Here is a 13,652-nt window from a genome sequence, read left to right as displayed (position 1 = left end):
TTAGTTTGTATTATTTTTTTTTTTTACATAACGTTAAAATTTTACTTAAGCGTTGAAATTTTTAATTTATATTTATCGTCGAAGACCATTCACGCGTTTCTACTAGCAACCTACCTATCTACCATCAATTTTTCGAAAGAAATACGATCACTTTTTCTTCTTGATTGACACGTTGATTGTAACGCTGATGGAAGGAAAAAAAATCAGTCACGAGAGTAGAAAAAAATATATATATGTGTGTGTGTGTGTTGTGTGTCATACTGCGGTATGACAGGCAATTCGTTCGTCTACGTCGTATTCGTTAAAAACGAATACAAAACGACAAATGAATAACGTTCAAACGTAAAACATTCGATTCATCGATTACTCATACTTGATAATCTTAATTTTTCATTAATAAATAAAATTTGAATAGAAATCTATATCATCTAAGATTAACAAACATATTCATAATTATAACAAATAGATATTTATTATAATATGTATCATATAGTATATATCTATTATATAATTTATATATATATATATATATATATATATATATATATATATATATATATTACTAATACTGTACTGAACTCTACAAAATTAACAATATTAATAAAATAGAAACGAATAAAAATTCGTAAACACATTAAAATGTTCAATACATTTTATTGTGCGTTAAGAGCATAAAACTTTGATAAAGATATAAATAATAATAAATATTAAATATATTCGAATCAAATTTCATTGATTCAATATAACAATAATTTATAAATGTATTTACTTAGCTATATTTATCTTAAGCAAAAGGCGATAAGATATAGATCAATTATTGTATTCGAATAAAGTGCACTTATATTAAATCACAGCTTTCTCTTGTTCCTTTTTTTTTCATTCATCATCTTCAGTTTCGTCATTGCTGGATTTGGGATAATAATTGAACCATTTTCTATAAGTAGCATTCATTGTTTCTTCTACAACATAATCTATAGGTCGGACTAGAAGTGGTATAGATAATAAACCAATGATGGTTGGTACCCAATGATTCTTTAAAGCTAAGTTCGTTGTTTTTTTTTGAGCATATTGTATTACCACACAAACTCTATTAATAGTAAAACCTGGGATTATGACGGATGCAAACGACTGCCATAGTAAAGTGTCTGCAATGGCTAATACAACATGCTTTACTCTGAACGGTGTCCGATCATTCTGTAAATAAAAACGATTTCAAATGTGTATACGTGTATACGTATCTACGTATGTATATACATATGTATTTCACATTTAATAATAAATAATCACTTTACCTGAAACACACGATAACCTTTATCTATCACATCACCTAAGACATAACCGGAAGAAATAACATAAGTTAACTGTACGACAGATCTTGGAACCCTGTGCCGAAACGCCTCTCCCACTTCATTAGCATAACCTAATATAATAATATTGAATATATAACGAATAATATCAATTAGATGTAATGAATAATATCAACCTTATTTACTAGGCGCTTATGTAATGATTAATATTGTAACAGCAGAAGAAAAGTTGAAACGATTAATGAAAATTGAAATGACAACGATTAAAAATTTGATGAATATTACCTAAATATCTTATAGGAGTATCTCGAAACAGATCGATCTTTTTATCTTCATTAACCATTGTAGAATTAGTATATTTATCAAACTATAATTTTCCGAGATTATTCACATAACCTCTGTTACCTAACCTTTTCAAAGATAATCGTAAAAGACATTAATCCATTCTGTAAAATATATATATAATAATTAAATAAATACATTAATAATAATGACATCAGTTTCTACGTGATATAACGTAATAATTATTAGTAATTTGTCTTTAAAGACAGATACGTAACGAACCGATACCACTTACTTTGACACTATATTTCGTATGAAGTAATTTCGTATAAAGTAGATGTACTAATCAGCGCCATCTTCAACCTTCTAATTGGCCGCTTCTAAATACTGTAGCGCCATCTGCAATCTTCTGATTGGCTGCTTGTTAATACTACAGCACCACCTGTAATCTTTTGTTTGGCTTTCTTGTGATATCATAACGCCATCTACAACCTTCATCGATTGAACGAAAGATAAGATTAAAGTTAATGTTTAAAATGGTGGTATCCTTGTTATAAAAATTATTTAAATATCTACCTCGTTCGCAATAAAGATTACACAATATTCACGCAATTAAAGATTATTTATATTAAAAATTCGTGAATCATTTAAAAAGTGTTACATAAATGATATTTCATAAATTTAAAATCTTTAATATCAATGAGATTATATAATTTATCAAATATTATTTTATAAATACATAGTAGTAAATAAAATATAAATTTATACTTCGCAATGTGCATTCAGCAAAAAAAAATATTCAATATTAATTATCGTAAAAGAATGATAAGAAGTCATCTGTATAAAAGTCAAAGTTAGTTATAAGAATTACCAATAATATAACCTCAATATTTCTATCAAATGATTTGTATTTTAATTTTCTATATTAAAAGTTAATATTTATATTTATACATATATATATGTTCATTTAAAGATTATCAAATATAAATATGTGGATGTTAGAATTATTAGATATTGATTTAATAAAAGAATACTTCAGTAATCAAATTAACGAATTAGTTTGCTGGTGGTATTATTATATCAAAGAAATATCTTGGCAATTGTTAATAGCACTTCTCGCATACATTTGCGTTTGTATATTTTTCTATGTAATCTTAAAAAAAGTTAATCATACTGCGTGGCAACTACCTGGTCCTCCCAGTAGAATATTATTAGTTACTGCTCATCCAGATGACGAAGTTATGTTTTTTGGACCTATGATATATTGGGTCACTCGGTCAAAGATCAGCAATATATATCTACTGTGCTTTTCCTCTGGTATATATATATATATACATATATATATATAGACATATATATTAATAATTCTATAGTAATAAGATGATTTAATTAAAATATTGATAGAAATCGTTACAGATTAAATGTATAAACACTGTATCTATTGATGTTTATAAGTCTCATTATAGGTGGAGATAAACAGAGAAAAAAAGAATTATGGAATTGTACAAAATTACTCGGTATACCAGAAGCAAATGTAACAATTATAATGTAAGTAATCATATCTTTCAACACATTCTATATAAATTTGATCAATATTTATCAAATCAATAAATTAATGTACAGGAGCAGCGAATTACCAGACAGTCAATCTGTAAAATGGCCAGTTGATGTTTTAGCTGAAAATATATTACATTATATAGAGAGCTATAAGATTAATGCTGTTATTACTTTTGATAAATATGGTGTAAGCAAGCATAAAAATCATATTTCTCTCTATTTTGCAATTGCTGCATTATGTATTGAAAAAAAAGTGCCATCTTGTTAGTATAATATTTAACTATAACTAATTTAACAAACACGAATTACATAACAAGTAGTGGAATGAATTACAGATTGCAAGTTATATGTGTTGGAATCTGTGAACATTACTAGAAAATATGTACAACTCTTAGATTTACCAATCAGTTTACTTTCTGCGTCATATTGGTATTTACTTACGTATGAACAAAGAAAAAATATAAGAGTAAGTTCGAATATATGCAAAATTTTTTTAACAAAGAAATATAGAAGCTTTTCCTTTTTTTTTTTTAAAGATTAAAGACGTTTTCTATTGCATCTTATAGAAATATATTTTTCTTACTTTATAGAATGCCATGAAAGCACACAAGTCTCAATATGTTTGGTTTAGAAAGCTGTATATGATATTTTCACGATATACATTTATTAACACACTGCAAGAAATCAGTGCGCTCGATCTTGAATTGGATTTTCAATTTGATGATGAATACACACAATCTAATTAAATCTGTACAAAATAAAAGTGATGATAATTGTAAATAAAAAAAAAATAAATTTGTTTATATCGATGATTATTTGGAATATAATTATCAAAAATTATTATACATTATGTTTAACTTAATTACTTCTTTTTTTTTTTATTTTTCTTTTTCCTTTTTTTTTTTCTTTTTATTTATTTTTGTAATACATCGTAATATACAAGTGCTTTTAAACCATATATATAAAGTATAAGAAACAAAACTAATTGATATAGTTTAATTTACCAAATCGATGTGCAGCTCTCTTTACATTATATACTCATAATGTAATAATAAAAAATAATTTTGTACTGAATATGAAATACATATAATCAGTCTGTTAGTTAGATCATTATAGAATATAATACATATAAATATATATTTCTCAAAATTAGAACACATGAATATATTAATAAATTGAGTAGGCAAAGAAATATCACCAGTCAGACTTAGTTTTATATGTATATTATTTAAAAATTTTCTTTCTTCTTTTTTCTTTTTCTTTTAAAACATTAACATGCAATAAACATGTGTTACTTATTTTTTTAATAATTCAATTTTTCCATTAATAATTTGGCACTTTTGCATAATGCACGCACACCCAAGTTTTCTTTATGATAAATTATATTGTCCTTTTATTATTAATTATTATCGGAATTGTGCTTTGTATCAACTAATACATTAATAGATGATTATTATAAAGGCAATATATAATATATACATATATATATTTATATATATATATATATATTATATATATAATAATAATTCTAATTTAATGAACACACAAATAATAACAAATAAAAAAAATAAAAGAAAAGGTAGCGAAATAAAATGGTGACTTGCAATAATTTATAATACAATAAAATAGGACATATATTTTTTGGATATGTCTATTCATTTTTATGCATATTTTGTGCATATATTTTTTTCAATCTTAATAATATATTGTCCGTTTTTATAACATTTATAGATTATATCTCTCTGAAATTATATTCATTGCATCTTTTATAGATTACTTATTATGATAAAATATTGGAAAGTTAAAATTAAAATAAATGATAATATACTATTAAACGATATAAAAAAAAAAACGTAAAGAATGTAAAAAATGCTTACAAGACAGTCGCAGATAATGGACGGCATAGAGTGTTCCCGCAAGATCCTCTGAATCAGTAAACTACTGCAACTAATATTCGATAAGTAGAATACTGAGTAATAGGTACAACGAAAGATTAATAGAACAAAGTTGTCGATCCAGTTGTATATCTATCCAGTTCTGAATTTTCATAGCTTCTATAGATAGAAGCAGTCAACGTTATAATGGATTCATAGCGAAGATCTCGCGGGCTGTATCCTAAAATCTATCCTTAGCGTGATGATGAGAGCTTAAAGTTCCCATTCCAGGTTGTGGAGAATCTGGATCGCCAGGATCTTGAAGATATTGGAGTTCTTGCAATTCTTGGAATTTTTCATGATCACGAATGTGTGCGTAATTGGCAGATAAACACATGAGATAATGTGTTAAACTTAAAATAGCTAGTATAGCAGCAACTGTTGCTAAAATAAACATCACTTCTGCATTTTGAACAAAATCTTTACAAAAGAGTTTCACTTCTTGAGATCCGCACACTTTCATATCTTCTACTCTTGTATTATTTGGGAATAGAAAATCTATATAAAAGAAAAAAAAAATAATAAAGAAATAAATTATTCTGTTGTATTATCAAACGTACGAATATTATTTACGATTTATAACGATCAATGTATTTTATAAATTATTTATATATATATAGAAAAAAAAAGAAAAAGTATAATTGCTTACTGAATTGAGTAAAATCGATGCATTGATCAAGAGACTGAACACGAGGATTACTGCACAATCCCCAAAATATAGTAAACAACAGTGTGATTACAACTAAAATTGCGAATATTACAAGCCAGATCAATTGCGATACATATGTAATAGTCATAAACTGAAAAAATATTTAATCTATATATTTACTTGACTCGTAACATTTACAGAAGAACATAATAACAAAATATATAATATCTACTCACAACAGCGCAAGAAATACGACCTCCTACTCTAGATCTCCATGCTCTATATACTTTATGTCTGGTTGCACCTGTCGCAAGACAACCAACGCATAAAATCATAAAGCCTAAAGCAGCCATGCTAGCTCCTATTATAGCAAGAACCAATTGTAACGCTTCCAACCAACCAAGTCTTAAATGAAATACCTTTAAGAAAATTAATACGAATATATATATATATGAAGACTATTTAAAATATTTAGAGGTTAATAAGACGAATGATATATACCTGATCCATCATAAGAGAACATATCGTAACACCTCTATACATAGTGCCGCAAAATATGCCAACTCCTAAACAACACATAATAGTTGCTATTAGAGTTGCATAAGGCACTCTGGCCATACAATCATTGCACATGTTCCCTAAAATAAAATAATATTAATCTCATGTACCAACAATAACATTGTCGTTGTATCATCGACTTAAACTAATATTTTCTTTTATATAAAAGATAAGTTGTTAAATAGAAAAACTTACGACAAGATTTATTTTCTAAATAAGTTTCATGCAAACTACGTTCTGAAAACCTGCCTAAACTTATATCGCTTATAAAATTTCTACGCAATGGTAAAAACTCAGCGGTCTCGTTTATTCTGTTTTCCGACATGATCGAAAAATAACCTAATCCAATGTCTATATCACAACTATAAAACGTATGATTGATCATCAATGAGTCAATCTTTCAAGCCTTACTCATAGATAAGATTAGAAAAAAGTACATTTCACGCAGCTTCAGACTTTATCGATTTCAGTACGACGAAAACGTTCGAACTGAACGAAATATCGGGAAATAATATATTTTATATGTATATATATATCAATTTAAAGATAACATATTGCAAATACTTACCCATATTAACAACGATACAAAGAGGTTAGGATCGTTCTTATTCCCAAGATTACAAACTCGGAACCTTAATTGAGATCTCGATAAAATGGTGAACGCCTATTTTAGTGAATGACATCCCACTCGTCTTTCTAATTGACCTTTAACACGTCACGTTATCTTATTTACTTCGTCAAGTAAATTTTTTGATTCTGACAGTTCGTCTTTTGTTCGACAATCGTTTACAACTACATCCGATGATGACGACAACGACGACCACCTGTACGTTTATTTTTGATTGTAAAAAAAACTTTTTGTATACATATTTCTAATTTTATGAACATAGTTTATATACACATGTATAAACTACATAACATGATAAATTCGCGAATTTAAAATGATATGATGTTTTCTTTTTTCTTTTTTTCTTTTTTTCTTTTTTGTTTAGATCTTGATCCTACATGAGAGAAAATATTATAATACTTACAAAATCGAATATGGCCAAGCAACATGGCGTCCATTATCCTTGATTTTTATTAATAATGATTTGTGCCAATCAACGAATATAAAGACGTAAAATTATTGATCGATTTCGAAAAAAAATTTATTTTCTTTTAATTTTTAGAAAAATCTTTATTTACTTTAAAAAAAAAGAAAAAAGAAAAACGAGAAAATCGCGCTGAATAATTGCATAAAATAATTGCAAAGCTTTTTTTTTTTTCTCAAAAAATTCGAAGAATCTTGTCTATAAAAATAAAGAATTACGTCTCTGAACTCATTGTTAACATAAATGCTATTTTTTGATAATTTTTTGACTGAAAAAAAAAAGAAAATAAATAATAAAGTTTCGTATAGTGGCTCCACTTGAATTTCGCGGCAAAAAAGAAGAAGCTTTCTAACCATACTATTGATTTTTGTATAAAATGTTGAATGGAGTTTATAATTTGTTGGTGTGTATGTGAATTTGTTTATTTCTGTTAAGTAGACGATTTAAAGTAAAAAGTTTTCATACGAACGAAAGAAATCATATTTCTTGCCGTTATACAAAATATTTTCTTTTTTTTTTCTACTTGAGCTAAAGCATCGTTGATCATTCTTTCGATTTTCTTTTTTTTTTTTTTTAAATTCTAAAATTATCTTTTGTTAGTTTTATCTCGATATTATAATTGTATAACCTATTCATTTTACAAATACACACACACACACACACACACGTTATTTCTCTTTGGATATTAATTAAATCGACAATATATTAAAACTTAAAAAAAAAGTGAGCTCTCATTCCACATAGCACTCTACTAAAATTAATAATTAATAATAATTGATAACAATAATAATAATTTATCAAAGCTTTATACAATTGTTTCGAAACAAGAAAAATAGTATACTTCTTTTTATTTAAAAATCACGTACTCAACGAAAACGAAAATTTGAGAGACTAATAATTATCATAAAAAAGTTTTATTTTATATTCCGACGAGTAAACATTATATTAAATAATTTAATAGTTTCACTTATTTCATTGATAAACGTAACACTTCGTTAAAAGGTTAGATATACAATAATTTTAACTCGATATTAGAATAAACATATTTTGAAGTCGTTGTCTATTGTATAATGTCAATGTTGTTGTCTATTGTATAATGTCAATGTTGTTGTCTATTGTATAATGTCAACAAAAACGAACGCTCAATTGACTATAGCAGTTATCGAATTAGTTTTCATTTACATTTCGACGAGTAAACATCGAAGTTTTCGTTCCACATTGGGTGAGTTTAAAGAATTTAGATTTTTAATTATTTTATATTAATTTAAACTCTTTACTTTAAATCAAAGCTACGCTGACTCATACACCGATGCAATAGCCGTATCATAATGGGGGATAGTGTTTCCTCGTTGCTCTTGTAGTTCATATTTTGTCCATACCTGTCGCTGAAGTTGCATACGTTACGAAAGATGATGAAATTAGCTTTAAATTAAATGGTAATATTGGGTGATATTTGAATGAATTAATTATTAACAGTTATAAAATATATTATTATTATCTAATTCAATTAAAAATTATATTTTTAGTTTAGGTTAAAATGTTAATTAAATTAATACGATTGAATGTATTTATTTAATCGTTAATTCGTTTAATTGTAATTTCTATCTATATTGACTTTGTTTTTATTTATTATATTTTTTTATTAACATTTATGAATCAATAAAAATGAACGATTAACAATAGAAATGAATATATATGGAGTTAATTCATCGATGATTTAATGTATTTATGTAAACAATTTGTCAATGATTATATTTTCTATATAATTAGATTCAAGTGTTTAATTGATCTATAAAGTAATTTATCAATAATTATAAATATATCTACGATATCATTAATCATTGAAACTATTTAAAAATCATCAACCAGTTTTATTCCATATAGAATCTATTTATTCATTTCGCTTATCTCATTTTTATATTAATTTATAAAAAATAGTTAATAAAAAAACCAAATAAAAAGAACCATATAGGAGAAAGAAAAACGAATATTTCACCTGAATATTTTCAACGTAAGCAAGTGAAATGAATTCCTAAGAATAATAATAATAATAATCATTGTGAGAAAAAAATTATATACATATATAATATGCACGAATGCGTTTAGGTGAAGTTAAAAAAAAGATGTCGTTAGAATTAAGAAGAAAAAAAAAAAAAAGAAAGAAAGTAATCATTAGAACTAAAACCATCTTTTCTCTACGATGTGTTCACAACGATATTCATTTATACACATCGATTGGTTTGATATAATTTTATTATGTAATATATAAAAAACATTATTCTACAATTTCTTAAGTGTTTTAATTAAAATATAATTCTAATAAGATTACAAAGAAAAAAAAAAAAAAAAGATAGCGACATCCCTTTATATCTCTCCACCTCATCATTTTTTTTTTTAATTTTTAGCTAACTTAATGTTACTATACAAAATATATCTACTCACTCTCTCTTTCTCTCTTTTCTCTTATATATATATATATATTTAAAAATTGTAAATTATCTTAAATTTTTGTGCTTCGGTTGCACAAGATGTTTAATAATCCTTGGGACATCTCTTAACTTTTCTTTTACCACATACGGTACTTCCAAATTTTGTTGACACTTTTGACTATATTTGAAGATCTTACCGTTACTTGTTTCATACTTAATACCACCTTGCGTTATTACCTATAATCGTATTTAAGAAACATTATTAAAAAGAAAGGACGGAACAGTCGTGTTAAAACATTTTTTTTTAATAAATAAGCCTTTACGGTTAAAGAGGATCCATCCTTGTAATCTATTTTAATATCTCCTGACGGTAATTGTATAGCGACACCAATTCCTGGTATTGTTACTTTTTCTATGTCACAATTTATACTATAAACAGAATTCATTTTTCTCGATCTTGATGTTGTCGTTGACACAGCCGAATAAATAGCATCGAACGATGGCATCTAGAAATTTAGAATAATAAATTAAGTATTGTTAATTAAATTTTTTTTATATCATTTTAAATATTTTTTACTAACAACCGGTGTACTATTAGTGGTATGCGAAACATTTTCTTTGCCTCTCAAACAAGGTGCATCATTCAAGGCCGAACAAGGCCTACGTCCAATTATTACAGGAAAGTGCGGATGACCAGTTGCCGATTCTAAAGATTGTAAAGTAGATTCTAATAGCAAACAACGTTTGTAGCTGTCCGAGTAATGTTCATAGAATTCATCCAAATGTGAAGGAAATTCACCTTCGACATATGTATTATCTTCTTCTGTAATCTTTACAGCTCCATCGACACGTATAACCTTAGAATAATAAGATTAGAAATAAAATTTTTAAGTCGGATAAAAATTTGCCAATAATGTATATGAAACAAAAAACATTTTACTTTGCGTACCTTCAAACCATTATAAAAGTGTACTTCGCAATCAGGATGCGGACCATTCTCCATAAACAAACACTTAGCACGTTGAGTATATAACGTCACTTTTGGAGTTTTAGCTCTGACAAGTTTGACAAAACGAGAAGCATATATATATTTCTTATGATGACGCGGTGGTAAATTTTCATATGAATAAATACTATCAGCACCATAACTTGGTAATGGTGGAGGTTGCGAACCAATTTCTAATAGAGAAACTGGTTTATAAAGTATCACTCTTAAACCATCACCGGAAATTCTACATACATCATTAATTTTTTCCTAAAAAAGAAAAACAAAGAAATATCATTCGTTTAATTTGAACACTTTTAAAGAAAGAGAAAGAGAGAAAGACTTATAATTAATGTAAAATAAACATACTACTCCATTTTTTCGTTTAGTAAATTCTATACAAACTTCACCATTATCAAGAATAGTGAGTATCGCTGTTTTTGTTCTATGTCTTGTCGGTTGTAATCGTTCAGTATTTAAAGGTGATACTTGTAGTTTGGTTACTTCTTCGCTACCTTCAACATTCCATAAACGTTCATTACTTTTTTCCTTTCGTTTTTGTTTCTCCATTTTCTGTTTCCTATTTTCATGACATGATTCACAATTGCTTTGTTGAACATTCTGAGAAAACATTCTATTTGATTGAGGCGGTGATATATCATAAAGTATGGAATCCGTTTTTGGAAAATAATCTGTGAACTGTCTTTTTTGTAATGAATGCATTTTTGTAATTGGTTCAGACAAAGCTTTACTTCTTGCACTGAACATAAGTCCAAATCCATCAGATATCATGGGGTTTGTAGATATGCGTTCTTCTGAACGAGAACGTATCCTAGCTTGGCTATAAGAAGATAATGTTCTACCCACTCCAGAATCAATCATACCTTCTCCTAATAATTCTCTATCTATACCGATTTTCTCATGTCTTCCCTATTCATAGAAAAAATTTTTTGTTAATATCTTATTCTTAACCTAATAAGATTAAATTCTTTTTTTTTAATAAATAGAATCTTTTACTAACACTTATACTACATGTTTGACTTGTTTTCAAACTTGTTATAAATGGATGTTTTGGGACATCTCTTAAATGAATCCTTTCCTTTGGATTCTTCTTTAATAATTTATCTATAAGATCTTTAGCATTTTTAGACAAATTGGCTGGCATAACATAATCAGCCATTGCCACTCGTGTCAAAGTACTCTTTACAGCATCCGTGTCAAATGGAGGTTTACCTACTAAAAGAGTATATAACATACAACCTAAACTCCAAACATCTGCTGCCAAACCATGCGATGATCTAGTTGCAACCTTGAAATAAATTTGATAAATTTATTTTTCATATATTATATATTATATACTATATATATAATATATTTATATAATTATAATTTTTATTGAAATTACTTCTGGTGATATATAATTAGGTGTACCGCACATAGTCAAATGTTTCTCATCCGGTCTTTTTAATTGCGTTGCTAATCCAAAATCAGCAATTTTCTATAAAATTTCAATTAACGTTATATTTCGATATATTACATAAGAAAACAAGAAATTTATTTTAATATTTTCGTACGTACCACTTGCATATTCTTGGTTAATAGCAAATTTGATAATGATATGTCTCTATGAAGTATCAAATGAAAATGTAGAAATAACAGACCTTGTACGACCTGTGCAATGATACTTCCAGCTTAAATAATAAACACATAAATTATTAATAAGAAACGTTTCTAATATTTATACTCATTATTAATATTCATTATCAAATATATTTGAAGCTTTACATTTGTTTTAAAGGTGTTATGTCATATATTACCTGACTCCGTTAAAGAATGAAGAATAATATTTATCTTAAGATAAATAAAAAGAAAAAACAAAAATTGACATTTACCTTCTTGTTCGGATAACACATGAGAATCTTGCATTTTTAAGTAACGTTGAAGTTCGCCATTGTGACATAATTCTAAGACCATGTAAACATAGTTATTATTCTCGAAGAATGTATATACTTCTAGAATAGCTGGGTGTTTTAAACGAGAGTGAATCGCTACTTCTTGAAAAACTCTGTTTAACATACCAGCAGCTTGCATTGAATTCTTGTCGATCTATAAAATCAAATTATAAAGCTATACTATAACTCATAAAGATTTCAAAGTGACAAGTATCTAAATTTTGTAAGATTTCATTTAATCCATGTTCAACAAATGAAAACTATTTACCATTTTTATAGCCACTTCCATTCCATTGCGTAAACATTTTGCTCTGTAAACACTAGCAAAACCACCTTTCCCAAGTAAATTTAAAACTTCGTAGTCCTATAGACGAAGGAAAGAAAAAAAATAAAATAAAAGAAACTCTCGAAACTTTTTAAACTTTACTATAACGAAAATATAAACATGAGAGAAAAGGGAAGAGAGAGAAAGAAAGAGGAAGATAGAAAATTCAAAAAGTTAACCTCGATTTGTTCGCCGAAATCACCCGGCATTTTTTATAGCCCTGCATAAAAATAAACAGGTCGTCGTCAACTTTAATACCTTCGTATATTATGTATTTAGTTTTTATATAAAATATAAGCGCAATATAAATAACTCAGCCAAAACTTGGAGTTATAATTTGTAAACAATAAATCCATGATGCCCCCACCAGTCTTTTACAACTGACACGTATGGCTACGACAGAGGCGCGCTCTGACGGATCAATTTTTTATCAAATTTACGTAACATCTATGCAGCCATGTAGCGTCCAAACAAAAAATAAGTAACAAACGAAATACACGGGTAAGCAGATGGCGCTGTACGATTAATTTCAAATGACATTCCGTTATCAATATCGTAAATTAGATTAAAAAGAAACAAAAAA

The 13,652-nt window shown here is 26.9% G+C and overlaps 4 protein-coding genes across 6 annotated transcripts; 1 reads left to right on the top strand and 3 right to left on the bottom strand.

The window, feature by feature from the left end:
- Window positions 1-638: 638 nt before the first annotated feature.
- On the bottom strand, window positions 639-2,063 carry LOC127072406 (mitochondrial fission process protein 1). Its single transcript, XM_051012830.1, has 4 exons — window positions 1,885-2,063; window positions 1,593-1,753; window positions 1,293-1,420; window positions 639-1,194 (listed from the first exon to the last, which is right to left on the bottom strand). Exons 2-4 carry the CDS (start codon window positions 1,648-1,650, stop codon window positions 877-879), a joined length of 504 nt encoding a protein of 167 aa, XP_050868787.1. The 5' UTR covers window positions 1,651-1,753; window positions 1,885-2,063; the 3' UTR covers window positions 639-876.
- Window positions 2,064-2,086: 23 nt separating this feature from the next.
- LOC127072404 (N-acetylglucosaminyl-phosphatidylinositol de-N-acetylase) lies at window positions 2,087-3,955 on the top strand. Its single transcript, XM_051012826.1, has 5 exons — window positions 2,087-2,906; window positions 3,056-3,137; window positions 3,213-3,409; window positions 3,482-3,612; window positions 3,737-3,955. The coding sequence occupies exons 1-5, from the start codon at window positions 2,579-2,581 to the stop codon at window positions 3,890-3,892; spliced, it is 894 nt and encodes a 297-aa protein (XP_050868783.1). The 5' UTR covers window positions 2,087-2,578; the 3' UTR covers window positions 3,893-3,955.
- Window positions 3,942-7,107, bottom strand: LOC127072401 (neuronal membrane glycoprotein M6-a). Of its 2 annotated transcripts, none has more exons than XM_051012824.1 (5): window positions 6,856-7,107; window positions 6,231-6,367; window positions 5,966-6,148; window positions 5,730-5,880; window positions 3,942-5,578 (listed from the first exon to the last, which is right to left on the bottom strand). In XM_051012824.1, exons 1-5 carry the CDS (start codon window positions 6,857-6,859, stop codon window positions 5,262-5,264), a joined length of 792 nt encoding a protein of 263 aa, XP_050868781.1. In that variant the 5' UTR covers window positions 6,860-7,107; the 3' UTR covers window positions 3,942-5,261. The 2 variants fall into 2 exon arrangements, with proteins under 2 accessions (XP_050868781.1, XP_050868780.1); XM_051012823.1 differs by lacking the exon at window positions 6,856-7,107 and adding an exon at window positions 6,483-6,687.
- A 2,506-nt stretch (window positions 7,108-9,613) lies between these two features.
- LOC127072392 (serine/threonine-protein kinase PLK4) lies at window positions 9,614-13,471 on the bottom strand. Of its 2 annotated transcripts, XM_051012807.1 has the most exons (11): window positions 13,249-13,470; window positions 13,013-13,108; window positions 12,685-12,898; window positions 12,371-12,483; window positions 12,198-12,290; window positions 11,814-12,101; window positions 11,162-11,722; window positions 10,757-11,062; window positions 10,389-10,664; window positions 10,131-10,313; window positions 9,614-10,044 (listed from the first exon to the last, which is right to left on the bottom strand). In XM_051012807.1, exons 1-11 carry the CDS (start codon window positions 13,276-13,278, stop codon window positions 9,874-9,876), a joined length of 2,331 nt encoding a protein of 776 aa, XP_050868764.1. In that variant the 5' UTR covers window positions 13,279-13,470; the 3' UTR covers window positions 9,614-9,873. The 2 variants fall into 2 exon arrangements, with proteins under 2 accessions (XP_050868764.1, XP_050868765.1); XM_051012808.1 differs by lacking the exon at window positions 9,614-10,044 and having other exon boundaries at window positions 10,133-10,313; window positions 10,430-10,664; window positions 13,249-13,471.
- Between the last annotated feature and the right edge of the window lie 181 nt (window positions 13,472-13,652).

Source organism: Vespula vulgaris, chromosome 25 (genome assembly GCF_905475345.1).
Source record: "Vespula vulgaris chromosome 25, iyVesVulg1.1, whole genome shotgun sequence".
In the NCBI taxonomy this organism is placed as follows: Eukaryota; Metazoa; Arthropoda; class Insecta; order Hymenoptera; family Vespidae; genus Vespula; species Vespula vulgaris.
The sequence above is the reverse complement of the archived record's forward strand: the minus strand, read 5'-3'. Positions and strand labels throughout refer to the sequence as shown.

Excerpts from the sequence above, each read along its gene's own strand:
- LOC127072406 (XM_051012830.1), bottom strand. The coding sequence starts at position 1,650 with ATGGTTAATGAAGATAAAAAGATCGATCTGTTTCGAGATACTCCTATA. Across the intron at positions 1,421-1,592 it reads TACTCCTATAAGATATTTAG|GTTATGCTAATGAAGTGGGA; the intron begins GTAATATTCATC and ends TTATTATATTAG. Across the intron at positions 1,195-1,292 it reads AAGGTTATCGTGTGTTTCAG|AATGATCGGACACCGTTCAG; the intron begins GTAAAGTGATTA and ends TTTTATTTACAG.
- LOC127072404 (XM_051012826.1), top strand. The coding sequence starts at position 2,579 with ATGTGGATGTTAGAATTATTAGATATTGATTTAATAAAAGAATACTTC. Across the intron at positions 2,907-3,055 it reads TCTACTGTGCTTTTCCTCTG|GTGGAGATAAACAGAGAAAA; the intron begins GTATATATATAT and ends GTCTCATTATAG. Across the intron at positions 3,410-3,481 it reads TGAAAAAAAAGTGCCATCTT|ATTGCAAGTTATATGTGTTG; the intron begins GTTAGTATAATA and ends AATGAATTACAG.
- LOC127072401 (XM_051012823.1), bottom strand. The coding sequence starts at position 6,672 with ATGATCAATCATACGTTTTATAGTTGTGATATAGACATTGGATTAGGT. Across the intron at positions 6,149-6,230 it reads GTTCTCTTATGATGGATCAG|GTATTTCATTTAAGACTTGG; the intron begins GTATATATCATT and ends ATTTTCTTAAAG. Across the intron at positions 5,881-5,965 it reads GTCGTATTTCTTGCGCTGTT|TTTATGACTATTACATATGT; the intron begins GTGAGTAGATAT and ends ATATTTTTTCAG.
- LOC127072392 (XM_051012807.1), bottom strand. The coding sequence starts at position 13,278 with ATGCCGGGTGATTTCGGCGAACAAATCGAG. Across the intron at positions 11,063-11,161 it reads CTAAACGAAAAAATGGAGTA|GAAAAAATTAATGATGTATG; the intron begins GTATGTTTATTT and ends TTTCTTTTTTAG. Across the intron at positions 10,045-10,130 it reads AGGATGGATCCTCTTTAACC|GTAATAACGCAAGGTGGTAT; the intron begins GTAAAGGCTTAT and ends ATACGATTATAG.